The sequence below is a fragment of the Tachypleus tridentatus genome, chromosome 6 (genome assembly GCF_004210375.1).
Source record: "Tachypleus tridentatus isolate NWPU-2018 chromosome 6, ASM421037v1, whole genome shotgun sequence".
NCBI classification, from domain to species: Eukaryota; Metazoa; Arthropoda; class Merostomata; order Xiphosura; family Limulidae; genus Tachypleus; species Tachypleus tridentatus.
This window is the reverse complement of record NC_134830.1, coordinates 149,104,230-149,127,999: the sequence shown is the minus strand read 5'-3', so window position 1 is coordinate 149,127,999 and position 23,770 is coordinate 149,104,230. Positions and strand designations below refer to the sequence as shown.

At 33.6% G+C, this 23,770-nt stretch overlaps 2 protein-coding genes across 2 annotated transcripts in view; both read right to left on the bottom strand.

Moving 5' to 3' along the window:
• Nucleotides 1-1,809: 1,809 nt before the first annotated feature.
• LOC143251772 (microtubule-actin cross-linking factor 1, isoforms 6/7-like) lies at nucleotides 1,810-11,152 on the bottom strand. The gene is made up of 9 exons (XM_076503015.1): nucleotides 11,056-11,152; nucleotides 10,459-10,578; nucleotides 6,160-6,486; nucleotides 5,704-5,910; nucleotides 4,883-5,105; nucleotides 4,248-4,699; nucleotides 3,022-3,123; nucleotides 2,555-2,725; nucleotides 1,810-1,887 (listed from the first exon to the last, which is right to left on the bottom strand). Exons 1-9 carry the CDS (start codon nucleotides 11,077-11,079, stop codon nucleotides 1,810-1,812), a joined length of 1,704 nt encoding a protein of 567 aa, XP_076359130.1. The 5' UTR covers nucleotides 11,080-11,152.
• Nucleotides 11,153-11,770: 618 nt separating this feature from the next.
• LOC143251771 (dystonin-like) overlaps nucleotides 11,771-23,770 on the bottom strand; it is a 38,331-nt gene continuing 26,331 nt past the window's right edge. Inside the window, exons 18-29 of the mRNA XM_076503014.1 lie at nucleotides 23,536-23,695; nucleotides 23,034-23,184; nucleotides 21,344-21,501; nucleotides 19,549-19,764; nucleotides 19,093-19,206; nucleotides 18,415-18,528; nucleotides 15,822-15,983; nucleotides 15,268-15,438; nucleotides 14,745-15,071; nucleotides 14,096-14,422; nucleotides 12,330-12,414; nucleotides 11,771-12,009 (exon numbers count right to left, since the gene is read on the bottom strand). Of these exons, the coding sequence (XP_076359129.1) occupies nucleotides 11,771-12,009; nucleotides 12,330-12,414; nucleotides 14,096-14,422; nucleotides 14,745-15,071; nucleotides 15,268-15,438; nucleotides 15,822-15,983; nucleotides 18,415-18,528; nucleotides 19,093-19,206; nucleotides 19,549-19,764; nucleotides 21,344-21,501; nucleotides 23,034-23,184; nucleotides 23,536-23,695 (2,224 nt within the window). The remainder of the gene's footprint in view (nucleotides 12,010-12,329; nucleotides 12,415-14,095; nucleotides 14,423-14,744; nucleotides 15,072-15,267; nucleotides 15,439-15,821; nucleotides 15,984-18,414; nucleotides 18,529-19,092; nucleotides 19,207-19,548; nucleotides 19,765-21,343; nucleotides 21,502-23,033; nucleotides 23,185-23,535; nucleotides 23,696-23,770) is intronic.

Below are 23,770 nucleotides of genomic sequence, written 5' to 3'. Positions count from 1 at the left end.
TTTAAACCACTGAATTCGGTAAATCAAACAGAAACAGAACTAAATATATGAATTTAATGAAACACTAGAAATCGGTTTGGTTTGTTTTGAATTTCCCACAAAGCTACTCAAGGGCTATCTGCATCAGCTGTTCCTAATTTAGCAGTGTAAAACTAGAGGGAAGGTAGCTAGTCATCACTACCCACCACCAACTCTTGGGATACTCTTTTACCAACGAATAGTGGGATTGACCATAACTTATAAAGCTCTCACGGCTGAGAGGGCGAGCATGTTTGGTGTGACTGGGATTTGAACCCGCGACCCTCAGATTACGAGTCAAGTTCCTTAACAACCTGGCCATGCCAGGCCAACACCAGAAATAAATAAACTTATAAATACATGCATTAAATGAAAACTGTTTCAAAATTACCATAAACCGACTAAGTTGTTCTCGAGCAGTTTCTGGTAAACCACCAACTGGTTTAGAAATAACCAACTGAGAGTCCACATCACTAAGCCACAGAAAAAGGTCTTGAATGTCTTGGTTAAATGATACAGCCTGGTGAAAATAAAAAATATCATAACTCAACACTGATATATGCATAAACACCAAACCATCAACATAACAGAATACATATAAACTCACAACCATTTTAATTAAGTTACAGTATAAGAATTACTGTCAGTATAACACAACTTACAATTTAATAAATGTTACATTAAACTAATGAATAACACTACCTCTTTACGTGCTGCTTCCAGATCTCTCTGTTTCTCTACAGCTTTATCTTGTAGTTGTTGCCACCTAGTGTTCAAATCATGTATCTTCTTTTGTGTGACACTGGCATCTTCAGTACCTTGATCTATATCAACCAGTTGGTGGCCAACACGGTTGATGGTGTCTATGGTTATTTGGTGAGCAAGAATATCGTTGACTAGAACCTAGAATGATTGACATATACAGCGTTTATTACAACTATCTTTTACTAATAGGCCTAATGTTACAACTTAACTATATCTAACAGAAACTCCATATATCTGGTAATTTTGTATCTCTATTTCTTTATCAAAACATAAATTTATTACCTTAAGGCACTGACCTATCTGGTTAATAGACAAACTGACTAATTCATTCACTGATTACACATTAAATAACTAATGGTCCCACTTAATTCAAACTAGTTTAACTTACTTTATTATATGTGGCTCAGACTGTTTTGAAAACCGTCAAGAATGTTCTAGATCTTAAGACTATTAACTACTTTCCTGCTGACTAAGCAAGAATAAAAATATCCTAAAATGTCTAAATTAAAAATATAACCTACGTCTACTTTAAGTCAGTTTTATTTTACTAACAGGGTGGTTGGTCTTTGGAATGTGTTGCCTTCAGATATGGTGGAAGTAGTAAATTTAAGAGTGTTTAAGGGTAAGCTTGATAAATATTTGACTGGCAAGAGCTGGCTGTGAGTTCTTTTTGTTTGTTTTAAAGTTTAGTTTAGTGGATGAAACAATCCAGATAGACTAATAGGTCTCTTGTTGTGCTGCTTTATGTTAATAAAAATATATACATTTTGTTAAATGAGAAGAGCTTGGAATACTTCATTTTACACAGAAAATATAAGAGAGAGAGAGAAACACTTGATAAACTGTGATTGTTCACATATTAACAGCAGTTTTATGCTGTAATACATGAATATATACTTTAATATGCCACTTTTAACATTAATAACCTTACGACGAAGTATCTACCTTGTGTTTGGCTAGTTCCACTTCAATAACTTGAGGATCACCAGCAACTTTTTTTATGTTAAACGCAACATCTTTTCAGTCTTAAGTGATCCAGGATATGAGTTCATCCAGGGCAAGCTGGAATTGACCAAGCTTGAGGATAGCATTTTCTAGTGATTGCTGTGAGGGTGAATTGGACATTCCATTACTTATGGAATATAGATACATGTAAGACACAGTTGTGAGTATAAAGTCTAATGTATCAGCTGTAGGTATAATAAAAGATATATTAACACAGTGCACATATGTACTGAATCACTTACAAAGGCCTCAATCATTTTATAACATACACCTTTCAAAAAAGATGTATTCCTTAAATAAAAAACTGATACAACCTATAGAAACTATTTCAAAGATAAATAATATTGGTCACAGAACTTTATATTATTTGCTGGATTACTTTCATTAACTGCTTGATTTAGTGTGAGACAGCAGGTGTCGGTCCACCAACAGGTTGTGTGCTAAAAGGGACTTCAGGGGGGCATCATGACCCTCACTGAATAAATATTTTTAATATTAAGCTTCAAAGTAGATACTCCTAATCTCATGAAATTATTACACTTCGCAGTGAGACGTCAGATGGTATCTGGTTTCACAGTGAGACGTCAGATAGTATCTGGTCGCACTTGTACTAAACATTTGAAACAAGCGAGTCAAATCTGTTTGTTTGGTAAAACAAAACACCAACAAGTCTGTAAAACTGTAATTATAAGTACGTAAATTATGGAAATATGAATTGGACTTTGTTGTCTATGCACAGTAAACAGACATTTATATGATAATTTACCTGTCGTTCCACGATGCCTTTAAGTAATTCATCCCAACGACGATTTATTTCTGCTAATGGCTCTCTTATGGAGAGGGCTTGGTCAGGTGATGTTCGTTGCATCAGATCTTGAGCTTGTCGATTCAACCCTTCGACTTCAACCATGTGTGGATCGACTTCCTTTTTAAATTCCTGTTACAAGAGAAAGGAACTTGTAAATCTATACACAAGTACATACAGTTTTGGAAAGTAAACCTAAACAAGTTAGCAAGCACACACAAAAATTAGCTTGGCTTTTATTTTATCATTGAGCTCTTGTTATTAAATCATGCAATCATTATACAAAAACTACATTATTTATCATCATAATAACTTCATTATTACCGAAAAGAACTTTAACTACAAGTTTTAACGATCACTGTAATGTATCAAACAAAACTGCATAAAACCTGATTTCTCTTTATATCTATTTGAAGAATCATACTAACTTCAAGCTGTTTAATTTGAGCCTTTACAGATTCGATGTCAGACCCCACTGGACCAAGACTGGCAAACTGTTCTTCTGCACTGTCTAGGAACTCCAGCAAACTCTAGTGAAGAAAAAGAAAATAAATTTTGTTCTTGAATACCATTCTTCATATAGCAGTAACAGCTGCAAAGATCCATTAACAGAAAGTTTGAAATCCTGAGTGTTCGAAAGTTAAATCATATAAGTAAATTATATTTAGTGATCAACAGAAATTTGATTTAATTAGTATCCTTGATATAACAGTAAAAATAGTCAAATACAATTATTTATAGTTGAACAACGTTTTCATTTGTTTTTTTATGGACTTTTAATTTAAATAACTTTTATCTAATGTTAAATCATAAATACCAGATCATAAAAACTTCCAAATGGAATAATCTAAAGTATTGGGTTGAGGAATAATTCGTGAGCGTTTTTTCAAGTTAAAAAAATATATTCATAAATGAAATGCTTTCGCAAAATATTTCATGTCATTTGGTAGATAATTTTTTGCTCTAATAGATGGTGTGTTTGATTTTCATATGTCTTTAATTTTTGCTTTCATTTTCAGCTCATTAAATGGAATGTCAAGTGGACAAAATCGAGCATTTTCGACACCATCTGCTTTTCGCATTTAATTTCTTGCAATTTCGTTTACAACAATGCATACTATATACCTAGGTATTACATGAAATAAAGTATCATAATAAATGTTTTGGGTGTAATGTGTTCATGCATTGAAGTATTGTATAGTCTTGCATGTAATGCTTGAATGAAATGATTTAAAAACGCTCACGAAGTATTCCTCAACCTAATACAATAAAACATGCTTATCTTTAAATGTCATAAATGCCAGATAAACACAGAATCTGTGTAAACTGATTTTTGTTTTAAATTAATACTACTATTTAAGATACACTGTTTTTGGTTCATATAATAAAATTATTTGTAGAATAATATTATTTCAACAATACACATAAAGTATTAATTAAACCACAGAACAAGTAGAAAAATGACAAAAGCTAAAACTAACTCACTACAAATTACTTCTTCCTTAGATGTTATTTTATTTAAATTTTGTTGAAGCTTAGTTGTGTTTCTAACTTGTTACAATCCATAATAAAATACTGAAATTTACTACAAACCCTATTACACCCTCAATGCATGCATGAAACTTTAATAAGAGTTACAGAAAATCAAATGAACCTGTAGGGTAAAATGAAAGCTCATAGCCTTCTCCATAGCATCTACTAAGTTCTGTTCTCTCTTGGCATACAGGGTCGTCACATTCTCCCAGGCCGAGTCCAGATCTTCAATGTGTTTCTTGACTTCGGGTTTGTCTGGTTCTCCACACAGTTGCATCAGGTCCTGACCGGCCTGTCTACACTGGTCCACTTCCGGCCTTGTTTGGTCAATTTCCTGCTTGATCTCTTGGAGTGCATCCTGTTGCTCCTGAATGGCACTTGGCTCAATGGCCGGAGGCTCCTGGGAATTAAGGTTTTCTTGAAGCTCTTTTAAGGCTTTCATCACAGCATTAAGCTCATTCCAGAACTTCTCAGCTATGGTCAAGGCATCTTCTAAGTTGCGGCCACGATTTTTAGTGGACTTCTGAATCTTCTCCCAAAGGTCATTCAGTCGATCTAGCTTCTGACGAATATCTGAAATTCAACCAAATTATTTACTCTTTAACATAAACCAGCAAAAATCACTTCAAAGACATGTTTAACTGTGACTATGATTGTTTAGAAAAAACATAAAAAAATTAAAACCTGAAAAAACAACTTTTCCAAGAATCAACGAAATAATGTTACACTTAACACTCCAGTAATAACTAAGCTAACCTTCAACAGCAGGCTGGTCAGTGCCAGCCTTTATGACATCATCAGCAGCCTTCTTGACAGCCTCCAGGGCTGTAGAACGTTTGGTCAAGACATCGAGGACATTCTTGTTGTCCATCATCTGTTCTTTGATACGTTGTGGATGAGAAGAAACAGGGTCAGCGGTGTCCATCTGTTCAATGCTGCCATGGAGTGCTTGTAACATACCATCCAACTTGTCTGTAAACTAAAGATAAATACTGTTTGGGTACTGTATTTACCAGTAGGTACAACTTAATACAGATAGTTTCAGTATTGTATCTACCAGTAGGTACAACTTAATACAGATAGTTTCAGTACTGTATTTACCAGTAGGTACAACTTAATACAGATAGTTTCAGTACTGTATTTACCAGTAGGTACAACTTAATACAGATAGTTTCAGTACTGTATTTACCAGTAGGTACAACTTAATACAGATAGTTTCAGTATTGTATCTACCAGTAGATACAACTCAATGAATATGAACAAATATGTAAATGTGTAAAATATTTAAAGAGCCCCCCCCCCAAAAAAATCAATTATTTCTTGTTCTCAACACTTTTATCAATGTAGTTTAGAGACATAGTCTAAGTCACAGGATATATAAGGGGACCACTGCTCTACCATTTTATTTTCTGTAGGATGTAATTTACATTCAAAATTCTCGAGAGTCAAATCCATTTTTTTTTTGCTTTCCTTCACATGTATTTTGGTCCCCAATCTTGCCCATGGTTTCAGTGCTAAACATGTTGAATAAAATGGAAGGACTGTCATCACGAATGAGTAGATTTCTAGTTACTTACTTTTGACGTAGCTTGTAGAGCTTCTTCCAGTTTGTCTCCTGTAGTCCGTAGTAGCTCTCTCAGGTTGTTATAGCGAGAATTATCAAAATCCATTATTTCTTCAATCTTACCTCCTTCCTCCTCACTACAAACTTTCAGTAAGGCAGAACCAGTTTTGTTGAGCTTGTCCACCACAGGTTTATAATCATTAATAGTCTGCAAAAGCATCTGTAAAGAAAATCAGAATACTCTTTGAAGATTAAGTGTTAGCTATACATCTTTCACCAGAAATTTTATTTTTCAGATAATATATTATCTAATCTTCCAAAGTTTACATAACTGTTTGAACACCAGATTTCTTTCTGGTTGCCACTTGATGTGGAAACTTTACTTTATCACTAATATTTGTATAGAAATGTCAGAAATCCATTTGACAGTTGATGTTTTAACTGCAACTTACACAACTACAGTTAATACCTGTGTTTTATCTTGCTGTCGTGTGATTTGAGCAACATTTAGTGTTGGTATCTCTAACATCTCTGCCTTGGCTTCCGTTTCATCTAACCATGGTGCTAAATCTGAATGGGTCTCAAAAAAGTGTTCAGCCAATGGCAGGGCTTGTTCTAAAGCACTCTTACGTTCAAGACACGTAGCGGTGACGCTGTTTGAGAGGTCTCTTAGTTCATCAACCTTCTGTTTTATGAGGGTTACATCCACTGTTGACATCTCTCTCATGAGTTTCTTAGCAGTTTCAAGGATGCTACGAACACGGTTCTTTTGTCCAGTGACATCTTCATTCATTACCTTTTATGAAAAGAAAACAATTCTAAAATTACAATATGAATATTTTTTGTGTCTTGACAGGATTAAAGTAAAAATCATTGGTTAAGGTTTTTAATGGATATCACTATAATTTTTTTCAGTTTTTGAAATATTATTCTTTTTAATTAACTATTGTTAACATTACAGTCCTTTATCTTCTAACAGTTCAAGTTTTTATCTTAGAAGGAAAACTGTTAAAAAAGTAAAGCTAAACACCAGAGACCACAGGCGACTTTCAGCTTAATTTCAGATACGTGCCAAAACATGAGAAGGTAAAATACATCTTGCAGTTACTCCAAGCTTGTTTTGAATTACAAGGATAACATGTAAAATATATTCTGTGATATTCATTGAAGTGCCTATGGTTCTAGACTTTCCTGACAACTTACAGATGTAGCATTCAGATTTCTTCATTTTGCAAATGATAAATAAAATTGTGAATTTTCTTATGTATAATACTAAAATTAACCTGTTTAAATTCTGTTTAGTAATAAGGTACATATCATCAGTATTTCAGTTATGTCGAGAAAACCCACTTGTAGAGAAATATATATGCAAAAACGGCTCGTTTGGGTTGAGAAAATATTTTACATAGAAGAGTGAACAACGTTTCAACCTTCTTCGGTCAAACATTGCTCGCTCTTCTATGTAAAATATTTTCTCAACCCAAACGAGCCGTTTTTGCATATATATCATCAGTATTTGTAGCCCTGATCACAGCATGATATAATAGATAAGTATCATAAGTGTTTGTAGCCCTCATCACAGTATGACCTAACAGATAAGTATCATAGTAACCCCATACAATTATATTTGTGTACAGTGATTTCAAGTAGTATCAATCAAAACAATGAATGTTTGTTTTATGTCACAAGTACAACAAGTTTTCTCTTTCCACAAAAATAAACCAGAACTCCATCAATCTGTAATGAAAAGTTCAATGTAACAATAAAAGATGTATCCCTGGTAGTATGTTGTGTCTGACACACTACTGTTTAAGTCAATCTCCCTGGTAGTATGTTGTGTCTGACACACTACTGTTTAAGTCAATCTCCCTGGTAGTATGTTGTGTCTGACACACTACTGTTTAAGTCAATCTCCCTGGTAGTATGTTGTGTCTGACACACTACTGTTTAAGTCAATCTCCCTGGTAGTATGTTGTGTCTGACACACTACTGTTTAAGTCAATCTCCCTGGTAGTATGTTGTGTCTGACACACTACTGTTTAAGTCATTCTCCCTGGTAGTATTTTGTGGCTGACACACTACTGTTTAAGTCAATCTCCCTGGTAGTATGTTGTGGCTGACACACTACTGTTTAAGTCAATCTCCCTGGTAGTATGTTGTGTCTGACACACTACTGTTTAAGTCAATCTCTCTGGTAGTATGTTGTGTCTGACACACTACTGTTTAAGTCAATCTCCCTGGTAGTATGTTGTGTCTAACATACCACTGTTTAAGTTAATCTCTCTGGTAGTATGTTGTGTCTGATACACCTCTGTTTAAGTCAATCTCTCTGGTAGTATGTTGTGTCTGACACACTACTGTTTAAGTCAATCTCCCTGGTAGTATGTTGTGTCTGACACACTACTGTTTAAGTCAATCTCCCTGGTAGTATGTTGTGTCTCACATACTACTGTTTAAGTCAATCTCCTGGTAGTATGTTGTGTCTGACATACTACTGTTTAAATCAATCTCTCTGGTAGTATGTTGTGTCTGACACACTACTGTTTAAGTCAATCTCTCTGGTAGTATGTTGTGTCTGACATACTACTGTTTAAGTCAATCTCCCTGGTAGTATGTTGTGTCTGACATACTACTGTTTAAGTCAATCTCTCTGGTAGTATGTTGTGTCTGACACACTACTGTTTAAGTCAATCTCCCTGGTAGTATGTTGTGTCTGACACACTACTGTTTAAGTCAATCTCTCTGGTAGTATGTTGTGTCTGACATACTACTGTTTAAGTCAATCTCCCTGGTAGTATGTTGTGTCTCACATACTACTGTTTAAGTCAATCTCCCTGGTAGTATGTTGTGTCTGACACGCTACTGTTTAAGTCAATCTCCCTGGTAGTATGTTGTGTCTGACACACTACTGTTTAAGTCAATCTTCCTGGTAGTATGTTGTGTCTAACATACCACTGTTTAAGTCAATCTCCCTTGTAGTATGTTGTGTCTGACATACTACTGTTTAAGTCAATCTTCCTGGTGGTATGTTGTGTCTGACACACTACTGTTTAAGTCAATCTTCCTGGTAGTATGTTGTGTCTGACATACTACTGTTTAAGTCAATCTCTCTGGTAGTATGTTGTGTCTGACATACTACTGTTTAAGTCAATCTTCCTGGTGGTATGTTGTGTCTGACATACTACTGTTTAAGTCAATCTCTCTGGTAGTATGTTGTGTCTGACATACTACTGTTTAAGTCAATCTCTCTGGTAGTATGTTGTGTCTGACATACTACTGTTTAAGTCAATCTTCCTGGTGGTATGTTGTGTCTGACACACCTCTGTTTAAGTCAATCTCCCTGGTAGTATGTTGTGTCTGACACACCTCTGTTTAAGTCAATCTCCCTGGTAGTATGTTGTGTCTGACATACTACTGTTTAAGTCAATCTCCCTGGTAGTATGTTGTGTCTGACATACTACTGTTTAAGTCAATCTTCCTGGTAGTATGTTGTGTCTGACATACTACTGTTTAAGTCAATCTCCCTGGTAGTATGTTGTGTCTGACATACTACTGTTTAAGTCAATCTCCCTGGTAGTATGTTGTGTCTGACACACTACTGTTTAAGTCAATCTCCCTGGTAGTATGTTGTGTCTGACACACTACTGTTTAAGTCAATCTCCCTGGTAGTATGTTGTGTCTGACATACTACTGTTTAAGTCAATCTCCCTGGTAGTATGTTGTGTCTGACACACTACTGTTTAAGTCAATCTTCCTGGTAGTATGTTGTGTCTGACATACTACTGTTTAAGTCAATCTCTCTGGTAGTATGTTGTGTCTGACATACTACTGTTTAAGTCAATCTCTCTGGTAGTATGTTGTGTCTGACACACCTCTGTTTAAGTCAATCTCCCTGGTAGTATGTTGTGTCTGACACACCTCTGTTTAAGTCAATCTCCTGGTAGTATGTTGTGTCTGACATACTACTGTTTAAGTCAATCTCCCTGGTAGTATGTTGTGTCTGACATACTACTGTTTAAGTCAATCTTCCTGGTAGTATGTTGTGTCTGACATACTACTGTTTAAGTCAATCTCCCTGGTAGTATGTTGTGTCTGACACACTACTGTTTAAGTCAATCTCCCTGGTAGTATGTTGTGTCTGACACACCTCTGTTTAAGTCAATCTTCCTGGTAGTATGTTGTGTCTGACATACTACTGTTTAAGTCAATCTCTCTGGTAGTATGTTGTGTCTGACATACTACTGTTTAAGTCAATCTTCCTGGTGGTATGTTGTGTCTGACATACTACTGTTTAAGTCAATCTCTCTGGTAGTATGTTGTGTCTAACATACCACTGTTTAAGTCAATCTCCCTGGTAGTATGTTGTGTCTGACACACCTCTGTTTAAGTCAATCTCCCTGGTAGTATGTTGTGTCTGACATACTACTGTTTAAGTCAATCTCCCTGGTAGTATGTTGTGTCTGACACACTACTGTTTAAGTCAATCTCCCTGGTAGTATGTTGTGTCTGACATACTACTGTTTAAGTCAGTCTCCCTGGCAGTATGTTGCCTATAGCACAACAATGTATTGGTCATTGTCCTTGTAATTCAGCAGACATTTATGATTTTCCTATTAGTGTTTGATCTGAAAGAAGATTAGTTTTTAAGGTAAATGTATGAAAATCTTACTGGTTACTATAATATTTGACTCTATATAACAAATATAAAACATTTTATTCAATTATTAATAAAAAAGTTATTTGAATGTTAACATGAAATCTTACAGACCTTCTGTTCTTTCAATAATGCCTTTAGAGAATTAGGGTTTGGGTAGAGGGGCTCAGCCTCCTGGACTTGTTGTTGGACTCCCCGGAACCAATCCAAAAGTTCATCTATGTCTCCTATAACCTATGTGCAGGATGTGGGGAAGGCCATTCCAAATTAACACAGCCATACATAATTACAAGTACTTAATTCCAGAATCTGTCTCATTCCAAACTCAAGTAAGTTTATCACTTATCTGTGTTTTACACAAAATGCTATAGAAACATATAAAATAGGAAATAAGTATATAAAGTATGGCCTCTATAGTGTGTGTTGTACAGAGTAACACAAAATGAAATAACTTTTCTTGGTAGTAATTAAACATAAATAGCAACTTGTCACAAAGTAACAAAACTATGAAATACCATAAACAATAGTTGACTCCAATCACTATATCATGTGCTTCAGGTTTCCAATATTAGTTGTAAAAGAAGAATCCATCTCTTCATAAAAGAAAGTGAAATGTTATAACATTTATAAATGGGTGATCCATTCTCCATAAGCATAAAACTTTTGTTACAGTTCTAATTATCATGCATGGACAAGCCAGGGCTTTCATACCTCTACATTCTTCTGTTTTGACATCTGTATCCTCTCTGCCTTACGTTGAATCTGCTCACAGAGTGAATCGTAGCGTCGGTTGTCTCGGTAATGAGGTTTTCTAACAGGTGTGACCCCTCACTTGGCGAGATCTGGTACAGCCGTGGTCCCAGTAAAGTAACTGATTCAACCACTGGTTGATATTCTTGCATTACCTTTTCCAAGTGCTGAAAGAAACAGTTTGTTCATATCCATATAACCAAGCTTATGTAGTTTGGGAAATATGCTTCTCTTTATATTAATAATATAAAAGGCTTTAATCAGGTTTTCAAGAATTAAGTGATATGAGTATCAAGTGTTTCTACATAACTGACTTATGAGAAATAGTTTAACTCAAATGTTATTAAAGATGTCCTTCTTTGTGTACATTTATATTGAGTCAGTCACTGAAAAACATTTAGTAACACTTCATATTTTACTGTTTCTAGGGTCATTAATTAGTAGGGTTTAATGTATCAGTTGAACAAAGCTATCTTTGGCAGCTAACCCTAATTTTGAAGTGACGGACAACAGAAAAGGAGTTTGGTGAATATCACCACTACTGTCAATTATCAGGCTGTTCTCTAGGGATTTGACCATCACTCTTTCAGATTAAACTGTACAGCATGATACATATATACATATTTTCACTGGTAATATCATGAAACCCCAATCTACTGTTCAGCATGATAATTTCTCAGCCTTTTACCTCTATGGTACTCTCCTGTGTGCTGAGACTAACAGTCTCCAGGGTCTTCAGGATTTGCTCTGTCTCATCTATCCATAACACCAGCTTTTCACGAGAACTCTGGAAGTTCTGAGCAAGTGGAAGGACCTCTAGTGCTTGATTTTGTCTCTCAGTGCATTTTTTGGATACTTCGTTGTACTTGCCTTGGACAATGTCTACTTTGTCTTTTAGCTGAATGACATCATCACCTACAATTAGAAGTTAGTGACTGATTGTGAGAATACATTTCAGATTTGTTTCTAATTATCCATAAGCTTCAATTTTTAGCTCTAAATTTTATTGGTGAAAATAACACATACATAATTAATACTCAAAACCTTTGGGACTTGGTAAAACTCAATTAAAAAAACTAAAGAAAACAAAGGTAACTTTAACTCTTCAAAATATAAATGTCTTTGTTTTCCTCAGTTCTGTATACATAACAAACTGTCACAGAGTCTTAAAACAACAAAAAATGAAAGAATATTAGTTAAATTTTCTTAGATATTTTGTACAAGATAACCCTTACCTGAAGCATGTTTCATTAGTTCTTGTGATATGGTAATCAGGTCATCCACTTGGCAGTTATAATCAGTGATTTCAGAATGAAGTTCCTGAAGAAAATCACAGTTAAATGTACAATGTGAGCTACCATAACACTTTCACATCAAAGTAAAAGAACCCTGATAGCCAAATCTAAACAATGTGTAAAACACTACTTGATGTCATCTTAATCCAACAGGTTATGGCTTCTTAAACTTGATGAAATACATTTACATGTTAACCATTTCATAGAAATCACACAACTAATCAAAAAATCATGTTTAATATCAGCACAACCTCAGCACATCATAGGAGATGCAAACACAAATTTACACAGTAATATATCTTCACTTAAGTTTAATCCAACACTTCTTATACACCAGGTAAGTCTTCCAGTAACTCAGCAACAAAAATACAACTCACTGATAAGTCAGCTCTATTTTTCAGAAATAACCAGTGAATTAACCATTCTTTTGCTCTCATACACTAGGCCTGTTCTCAGATGTTATCTCAGTGTCTTTAGAGCCAGGTTTTCTGTACATAATCATTCTTAAGTTACTGAATGCAAAATTTCTCACACACACAAGACTAGAGCTATATTAACTTTACTTAAGGGTTAACCCACTATTTATTATTACTGATGCATTTTCTACCAACTCAAAATACAACATTTACATGTCTGCCAAACGGAACACTGATTTTCTCTATATTATAAGCAGTTTAACATATATATAAAAAGGTGAAAATAGAGGTGTGTCATTTGGTAAACAAACAAATAGAAGTCATTAAAGCTTCAGCACAGAAATCTCAAATGTTCCAGGTCTTAAGTTGATCTCATGCCAATTTAAGGAGATCGTATTGTTTCTGCATAGTTTTATGTAATAAGTTTGACAAAACATTAGAACTTAAAACCACTTAGCAGTTTTTTTCAATGTATAGCAGCTTACTAAAAAATAACAGATATATACCTGGAAATAAATGTATACTAAAGTGAAAAAAATTAAAGAAGCTTGTATATACTTCTCATGGTAGGAAAAAAAAACATGAATACTTTTCTGACTGTATTCATTAAAGTCTTGCCTGAAGAAGCCATAATTTATTTAGAACAACTTGAATAAGCAGTTGTACATAATTTTTATATCCATGACTTGATCCCAATTTATAACAAATATGCTCACTTTTGGAAAATTCTCGAAATTTCTGGTTCATGTTGTCATCTGTTGTGAAAAATACATAGGTTTTTATATATTTTGCAGAATTGGTGGTTGCATGTTATCTAAAATATTTTTACAAGACATTTAACATCTTCTTTTAACATGTTTCTAGGCTTGTTGTATGAATTATCTACCTTGTGACCTGATTTTAGTATTAGAGTCCTGAAAAACCTTTTGCTGATACATGAGTGGTGGTTCTTGGGCAGAATTACCTGGTGGTACTCATCTGCTCCCCAGGTAGTCATCCCATTTTTAGTTATAGATGACTACAGGGAAGGCAGTAAGTCAACACCACCCACTCCCACTCTTGGGCAACTCTTTTACCAACAAATAGTTGGATTGACTGTAGTTCCCTCAGTTGAAAGAATGAACACATTTAGTGACGGGGATTTGAACCCCTTGTGTTTACCTAATCTGTTCTTAATTCGTATAACTGCCAAACAATATTAGATTTCTGAAACTTCCATTGATAATCTCAAGTTGATAAATTTCTGATCTAACCTTAGATGTTAGATAATTAAAATTACCCAGCACTTACAGTCAGTTCCATGATTTGTTCTTGGATTTTGTCTGGATATACAGAAAGGATCTGATAGCGTGTCAACTTGATGTACACCTCCTGTACCCAAGTCAGTAGTGTTTCGTGTTTAATCCAGAAATTTTGAACACCTTCTAGAGTCTGGGCTAAGAGCTCACCAACAGTTGTACTGTCTTCTGTAATCTTGTTATAACGATCCATTGTTTCTTGGAATTTATCTTGAATTTCGTGGGCTTCCTCCTTGTTAACCAGAGTTACCAGAGTTTGAACCAACAGATTTGTCTCTTCAAACAAGATTTTGTGGTTGGTGATATCCTCATGAAGTTCCTTTTAAATTTTCAAAAAGAAAAGAAAAAAAGATATAGAAACATACAAATTTTCCCTAAGCAGCCCCTCTCTAGGCCTTGAAAACCTGATGACATATTAACAGTGTGGTCTAGATTAAAAAGAAGAGAAGACTTGCAGCATAAATTACAAGACTAATTCTAAAATTTACTCATAAACTCTTTCTTATGGCGTGAGTCTTGTAACAGTTCTGGAAATACAGTTTTTAAACATTCTATCATTGTCTAATTTTTAGCAACTTCCTAAAGCTTTATCTAATTAATCTTTACCCTAATTAAATGCAATGCATTATTTATTTTCTCACCTTGAGTTCGATTATTAGCTCTTTGATCTTGTCCTGATCTATTGGTATGATTTTCATAATGACTAGTCTCTTCTCAGTGCATTCCAGCCACACCATCAGTGAACCTATCTTGTCATGGAAGCCCTGAGCAACAGGAATAGCCTGTTCAAGAGCCTCCATACGTTTCCTTGCTACTATGAGCAGACTGGAAAACCTCTCTGTCAACATGTGCAGTTGGGTTTCGACTTCTTTCCTCTTAGCAGGCTCAAAGCTATGCATGACTTCAGTTCCCATTTCGGTCAGTGAAGTCATGCTATTCTGTCGATCGAGGAGTAGCTTTCTTAAGAACTGTAACAAATATAAGTAACAATCAGTACTGACACAGTGGTCTACTAATTTATTACTACTACATTTGGTATATATACAAATGTTCAGATTTCAAGTAACTCGCACAAAACCAAAATATTTTTCTAAAACCACCAGTCAACAAACAACTAATGATTTATACAAATGAATAAAAAGTTTGAAAAAAGAGTCAAATTACTTTTTGTTCTTGTAACTGAGCCTTCACCACTTTGTAGTCTGCTGACGGAGCTTTCTGGTTGGCAATCATTTCTTCTGTATCTTGTAGCCATTTCTGAACTCCCTCTAAAGCTTCCTGGAACTTACCAGATTGTAGCAGCCTCAAGTCAAGCAATCTCTCGCGTTCATTCAGCTGAAAGGAAAATAATTTTGTTTATTCAACTTTTAACACAATTTGAAGACAGTCAGATGAGTAAGTTACTGTTGATTACATGAATTCTACAAGCAAGTTTATTTTCCATAAGAAATCATAACAACAGCTTACTGGAAACAAACAAAAACCACTGAAGTGAGTATACATATTAATACAATAATTTAAATAATTATTAACAAGAAGAGCTTGTTTTAATACACTGCTAAACATTCATTGATTTGTAGACTCAAATATATATTTTATCAAAAGATACACCTATAATTAGAAACAATATCTTAGACAAACCAAGCACATTTCTTGAGATAAAGAAAAAAAAAGAGAAACATTAATCTTGTAGTCATTTTAAAGGTAAAAACAAGTACCCTTTCTTGTAAATCATTCCATTTCTTTGTCAGAGTTTCCAAGTCTTGTTCAAGCTTAAGTGTGTCCACACCTGGAAAAGCTGACTGGACAAGATCTTGTCCTTGTTTGTTAACATCTGCTATATGCTTGCTCAGGGGTTCAATGTGGTTTTTGTGGAAGGTCTGTCAAAAATACATACTTTTGTGAAAGATTTACAAGTTAACAACACACAACTATGATGGAATATTTGTTACTAAATGGTTTGTTCACTTTATTGTTTACAAGTTAACGACACACAACTATGATGGAATATTTGTTACTAAATGGTTTGTTAACTTTATTGTTTACAAGTTAATGACACACAACAATGATGGAATATTTGTTACTAAATGGTTTGTTAACTTTATTGTTTACAAGTTAACGACACACAACAATGATGGAATATTTGTTACTAAATGGTTTGTTAACTTTATTGTTTACAAGTTAACGACACACAACTATGATGGAATATTTGTTACTAAATGGTTTGTTCACTTTATTGTTTACAAGTTAACGACACACAACTATGATGGAATATTTGTTACTAAATGGTTTGTTCACTTTATTGTTTACAAGTTAACGACACACAACTATGATGGAATATTTGTTACTAAATGGTTTGTTCACTTTATTGTTTACAAGTTAACGACACACAACTATGATGGAATATTTGTTACAAAATGGTTTGTTAACTTTATTGTTTACAAGTTAACGACACACAACTATGATGGAATATTTGTTACTAAATGGTTTGTTAACTTTATTGTTTACAAGTTAACGACACACAACTATGATGGAATATTTGTTACTAAATGGTTTGTTAACTTTATTGTTTACAAGTTAACGACACACAACTATGATGGAATATTTGTTACTAAATGGTTTGTTAACTTTATTGTTTACAAGTTAACGACACACAACTATGATGGAATATTTGTTACTAAATGGTTTGTTCACTTTATTGTTTACAAGTTAACGACACACAACTATGATGGAATATTTGTTACTAAATGGTTTGTTCACTTTATTGTTTACAAGTTAACAACACACAACTATGATGAAATATTTGTTACTAAATGGTTTGTTCACTTTATTGTTTACAAGTTAACGACACACAACTATGATGGAATATTTGTTACTAAATGGTTTGTTCACTTTATTGTTTACAAGTTAACGACACAACTATGATGGAATATTTGTTACTAAATGGTTTGTTCACTTTATTGTTTACAAGTTAACGACACACAACTATGATGGAATATTTGTTACTAAATGGTTTGTTCACTTTATTGTTTACAAGTTAACGACACACAACTATAATGGAATATTTGTTACTAAATGGTTTGTTAACTTTATTGTTTACAAGTTAACGACACACAACAATGATGGAATATTTGTTACTAAATGGTTTGTTCACTTTATTGTTTACAAGTTAACGACACACAACAATGATGGAATATTTGTTACTAAATGGTTTGTTCACTTTATTGTTTACAAGTTAACGACACACAACAATGACGTAATATTTGTTACTAAATGGTTTGTTCACTTTATTGCACATAATAAAACAATGACTTCTTTTAGTTCTAAATAATGAATTTAGTGGTTTTTAAAATATTAATGATCTTTGCTGTGTAATAAAACACTGAAACTACATCGACATTTCAAGAAACACTGAGAAAGAAAAATATATTTAATGATCAAAGAATAAGAAAATAGAAACTCGTCAAACCTTAAGTTCTTCCTGTAGCAACCTTATTGTCTCCACTCCCCCACTTATAGCCTGGAAATTCTTTTCCTCTTCAATAATCTTTTCAAGCTCAGTGATCGTAGTACTGTAGACTTCGTAGAAGTATTTTAACGTGACAAGAGTGCTCTCCAATACTGAGTACCGAACCTTGATTCTTTTAGCTGGCGTGGATACACTGCTGTCGAAGGTTGCTCACCTAGAAGAAAAGCAGTACAAGAACAGTGTTCAGTAAGTTGTCAAACTGGATTAACAACTTGTCAAATAATACTTTCTTTTATTCACTAGAGTTTATTATTTATTAAAAAACAAAATATACTTTTTTACCAGATGTTGTTTCTCCACCAAAAGAAACAAATCTATTACTGTAATACTTATGTTTTCTTGGTAATAAGAGACAATTTGTAATATTTGAAAAACCAATAAAATGACTACACACATATATCAGTTTTACACAGTACAAATGTTACTAGCCCAGGTACATAAACTGTTACAATTATAACTACATGAAGACTTATGAACTGTTGGATAAGAAAGTTCATTTGATGTAATTTATATATGTACTCAGAGCTCCAAATTCTCTGCCTGGAAGTGTTTTGGAAGTTTATCTGTATGCAGCAACTGTTTCTTTAGTGAGTAAAACAATTCACTTTAGATAGAAAAAAACAAAATATACTATATCAGGTAAAGATTTTTGAACACCCTCATCTGAGAACATGAAACTGAAGATAATCAAAAGAACTTTACCTGATTTTGAGTGTGAAATATAATTTGTATATATAAACCAAAACAAGCTACAGCAAGACTGCACTTTTTTCATAACTAACCTTTTCTCTACATGATGTCACATCTGTGGTATAACCCTGGTCAATCATATCTTCTCCGTGTTTAGAAACATCTTCAATACAACTTTTTACCTTATCCAGTTGTCCCATAAAGTCCTGTAAGTACCAGAAAATTATAAACATTATATAATGTTAAAAATACCTTACATAACGTCTTTCCAGTACATCAGAAGCCTCAATGCATTAAGGTTCTGTAGTTTTTGGTTTGTATTTAACATGACTGTCACACGAATATATTGACATGAATTAGAGTATAGAACTAAATAAATTCTCATGAAAATAAACCAAATAGAGAGTGCACATTATCTGATGGCTTCTCGACACCTTACCCTCAACATAGATTTAATAAATAATTACAGAAGAATACCATATATAGTTTTTTCTACTTAACTAATAAATACATAATGACTAATATAATTCAACCATTAATGGGCTTGTTTAAATAGAAAGCTACAAACAGACTACGTGCACTACTGGGATCAAATCCTAAACTTTACCACTTTAAATCCTCGTGCTTACTGCTGAGCCACTAGAGGATATGAGGTAGAATATATAAAAGTATACATACACAGGAAGTTGATACGGTTTGTACTAATTGTATATAAACATTAAAGGAATATGTGCCTTACCTTCACACAGAACATAGAACATTCTTCTTACCTTCATTTCTACAATTTGAGTTTCTACGACAGTGATGACTCGAGCAGCTGGAGTCATGTTGTCTAATGTTTCTTCTAAAGATTTCATGTCCTGCTGTACTTCCTTCTCCTTCATCTGGAGAGATCAGAGAAATGTTTAATCTAATGGAGGTACTACAGCCTAATTCAACACCAGACATGTATCACAAACAAATCTGAAAATGTGGTAATCTAACTCCCTATAACCTACTGATTATGGAAAAAACATAAAAAACAGATTTTTAAAAATTCTGTAAAGTTTGTTAAAGGCTTTTTATTTCACCAAAATGTAATAATATTTTGTGAGTGTTACAGAATTTTCCTCAAGTAGTTTACAATATTATAAGCTAGCTGTGTTTTACAAAATTCAACTGGATCATAACACTGGGGAAAGATGAAATGCTGAGATAATGAAACATCAAACATTACAATTACTAACTGTGAAATCAGAAAGGACTTTCAAGATGAACTCCACTTCTGTGCGTTTCTTTTCTATGGTCTGAATTAGTTGTTTGTGACGACTTTCTAAAGTCAGCACTTCTTGTTTAATGTGAGAAGCATCAGAATCTAAGCTGGCATTTGATGTCAATTGGTCAACAGATTCTCTGACCAGGTCAAACTGTTGAGTTAGGCCAGTAGCTTCTTCTAACAGTACCTACATGTAGCAGAAACGAGCATTTTAAAAACAATCCAATATCTTTTAAACTTAGTTTTTGTAAGACAATAGCAGGAAACAATCTCAACAGTATTTTTACACGATGCAGATGAGCAATGCTTTTACATTAGAACACATTATCTGCTTTTGAGTACAACAAAATACACATCTTTTCAGCTCCAAACCAAATGAATAACAGAAACGTTCTCTCAAGCATCCTGAAAATACACTGTTAACTTTTTTGTATATTTTCCTTTGCTTAAGACATGTTAAATCTACCTTAAAAAGAAAATGTATTTTTGTTCGTTTGGCTAAAAATCCACTAAAAAACTTAACATTGCAGAAAAGTTCATAAAAAATCCAGAGAATATGATGTTTTAACTTAATCTAGTCCAGTTAATCATAATAATAAAAGCCACGTGTCAGCTGGTCAGTCAGTCCTGCTTTATTTCTTCAAAGTTCACAAGTTACATGAGCCTGATTCCACTTCTTCTATGATAATTACTCTTTTGATTTCCTGTTTTAATTTTAGTAGAATTCTATCTCTGACATAGATGTAAACAGCATCTAAGTTTCAACACTTTTTCTACTCTAAAAATGCCTGTCAACGGTGGATTTCTTATACCAACGATTTATTTAGCACCTAGTAAAATTAATTAATTTGTTGTTTGTTATGAACAATGACAAAGTATTTAAAAGAAACGTGGTTTTGAGAGGATTACTGCAGTGACAAAACTGATACTATTATAAAACAGCTGTGATAAATGAATTCTGGGACAAGGAAAAATGCTGGGAGAAAAACTGTTTAGGTAAAGAAAACATTTCTCACAATACACTTTGGTTTCCCAAAGTCCTTTATTTTTCTGATGACTGTTTATGAGCATCGAAGTTGAAAATACATATTTGAGGACTCAAATTTGGGTTTGGTTTCCAGTGATATTTGATGGGTTCTTATAATAGTAAGATGTGTGAGAGAGAGTACATATATATATTGCACTAAACCCACTTCAATATGTTCTTACTACTCATGATTAATACTCATTTCAAAATTCCCAAAAATTTACTGATTAGATTTTCTACAAATACTCAAAAGTTCTCCTTCGTACATTGATAGTACAAGTACTGGAATTATAACTCAAAATCTTAGTTTGATTAAAGACTAGCCTTATATGCATTATAGTCATAACAACTATAAAAGTTGAAACACAAATATATAAAATAAATTAATTTTCTTTAAAATTTTATTCATACTTCCAACTGACAGTTATACACATGTACATTTTCTTTATGTAAATTAAAATCAAAATACTGGTTACTTGAATGTGACTGACTTCTAGTGTTCCAGTCTTAGATCTATCATCAGCAGCAACAGAATATGGTAAAATGATAAAAATGATATACCCTTTTTACATACACACTTTACAACACACCTTGAAGTGTTGTCTTATACTTTATGATATATCCTCAAGTATTGTCTTAAACATTATGACATAACTTGAAGTGTATTTATTACACAACACAGTTTCAAGTGTTATCTCTTACATCACACCTTAGTGTTGTTTAATTTAGTGTTACAAACCTTCAGTCTGTCTAATATAACAATATTTGTAAGACCATCCAGTGAAATCAACTTTTCTTCAAGTTGTTGAAGAGTGTGTTGTACGTTGCGAGTCTTGTCAAGGAATGTTGTCAACAGCCGAGACACATTATCCACAGTGTGAGATCTTTCTAGCACACCTGTTTGAGAGAACCACACTTCTTCATAAGATATACATTCAATGCTAGCAGGCCAAACATCACTTGATATAAAAAAAGTGTTTTATTTAACATAACCCCATTTTAAACTTAGAAATGTATCAACAACTGCTATGAAACCAATTAACATTAATACAGTATCTTTTTGTTTTGTAAAGAGAAAAAGGTAAATAAATAGTTTCTCATGTTTAAGGTATCGCTTATTTTCACAACTAATAAAAAAATTAACTTCACATTACTGTCACACATTGTAAACGGCAGGACATGTAATGTTATATTTTTGCTAGTTACAATGCTCAGAAAACCTACCAAATAAAATAGAGAAAATCACTCATTTTCTATGTAAAATACAGTTGAAACCACAGCAGTAAACAGTAACATTAATTTATTTATTGATGTCATTTTTGTTTAAATTTGTGCATGTGTACAGAGCACATACTCTGTACCCAACAAAGTTACAAATACATAAATAACTGTGTATGTAAACAGGTTATAAAAACATCAGTGGGTGTCCATTTGAATGATCCTAATCAGTAATTCAGGGTTTAGAATAGAAGCCACTACTCTGAATTTGGAAAAGATAAGAATATTAACCAAGATTAGGAAGTTTATGTCATAACACTATATAACACAAATTTTGTTCCTGGATAGTATGTGTTATTTCTTTATTGCTTATGTTGTAAAAGTACAGAAAATGGCCATTATTCCCTTCAAACTTTGCTTTTGTGACCTGGATAATGAAATTTAGAAATTAACCTATTTTCTATATAAAAAACAGGCAAATTTGCACATTTTCATTTACATAAGGTCTGAATAAAACAACATATGAATCAAGATCTACGTGTATTTATACTAAAGTTATACAAAAATGTTTAGGAAGTAGTGTTTTGAGATTTGCAACTGATGCAAATCACTTTCACTTATCAGCTCCCAAATATAGTCGCCCATTATGTTTTCATTATATGCTCGTAGGTCAAAAAAGCAAAGTTTAAAGAGAAAAATAGGTGTTTTCCATTTACTTTAGGCATAAGCAACCAGGAAACGAAACTCTGTGCCAAGGAACAAGAAAAAGTAAAAATTTTGTTACAAAGTGTAATTAGCCAAACATACGCTTGTTATACATGCAGTAGGAACTCAAACTTCACTGTGATGACGAAAAAACCCACTTGTATAAAAAATATATATCTGGTAAAATGGCTGGTATGGGTAGAGAAAGCTCTATGTAGAGGAGCGAACAGCATTTCGACCTTATGATGACTGAAAAAGGTTAAAACGTCGTGCGTTCCTCTACGTGGAGCTTTCTCTACCCATACCAGCCATTTTTACACATATATAAAATTTCACTGGTTTTTAAATTGAATGGTAACTATTGCAACATTATCATAAAAACTGTTTCATAGTAATTCATCTGCACCTGTGGAATACCCAAATTAACAAATATCTGTTTTGATTATTAAACATGTGTTGTATGTGGTAGACATACAACTCTTTGTTACAGTGAGAACTTAACATACCTTGATTGACCTGATTCCAACGACACTTAAGATCCACCAGCTTCTGTTTGATATCTTCTTGGTCAATATCTGTTTCATCTAACAACATCTCACCAAAGTTACAGATATTCTCAAAGTCGTGGCTGTGGCTTGATAACTCATTCTTGAACACCTGTAATAGTAACATTTCACGCTATCATATTAGCTGTAGCTTGCTGAGGCTAAAGCTATCCCAATCTTCTACAGTCAAGAAAGACCTTACTGTGAAAGCTGGCTATCACCTCACTATTGTATGTCTAGTAAAAAGATATAGGATGAAGACCCTGTAATGTTTTGTTCAGTCCCCCTAGATATTACTACAAATTCGAACTGTTGTTTAATAATCCTACTAGAAACAGGTGTGTTTATACAGTTGCCTTTCCACTCTTTCTCCACTTATGTCCAACTTATTAATTAATTAATTAACAAATAGCACAAGAATTAAAAGATTGTTTTAAAAAATAATTACGTCACACCAAAGTACCTGAATATCCTTGGTTTGTTTTTCAAGCTCTGTCTTCTGGAAGGTGACTGGATGGAACCTCGCTAGCTTCTCTTCACTCTGCTCAAGCCAAGGCAGAAAGTCTGTTAGTGCTGAATGAAGCTTTGGACTTGTGTCAGTACATCTAAGTAATCTGTTTTGTCTGAAAGAAGAACAAAACAAAAGAGGGCGTTGCTGTATATTTAATATTTTCATTACTTTAATTATATATGTACCA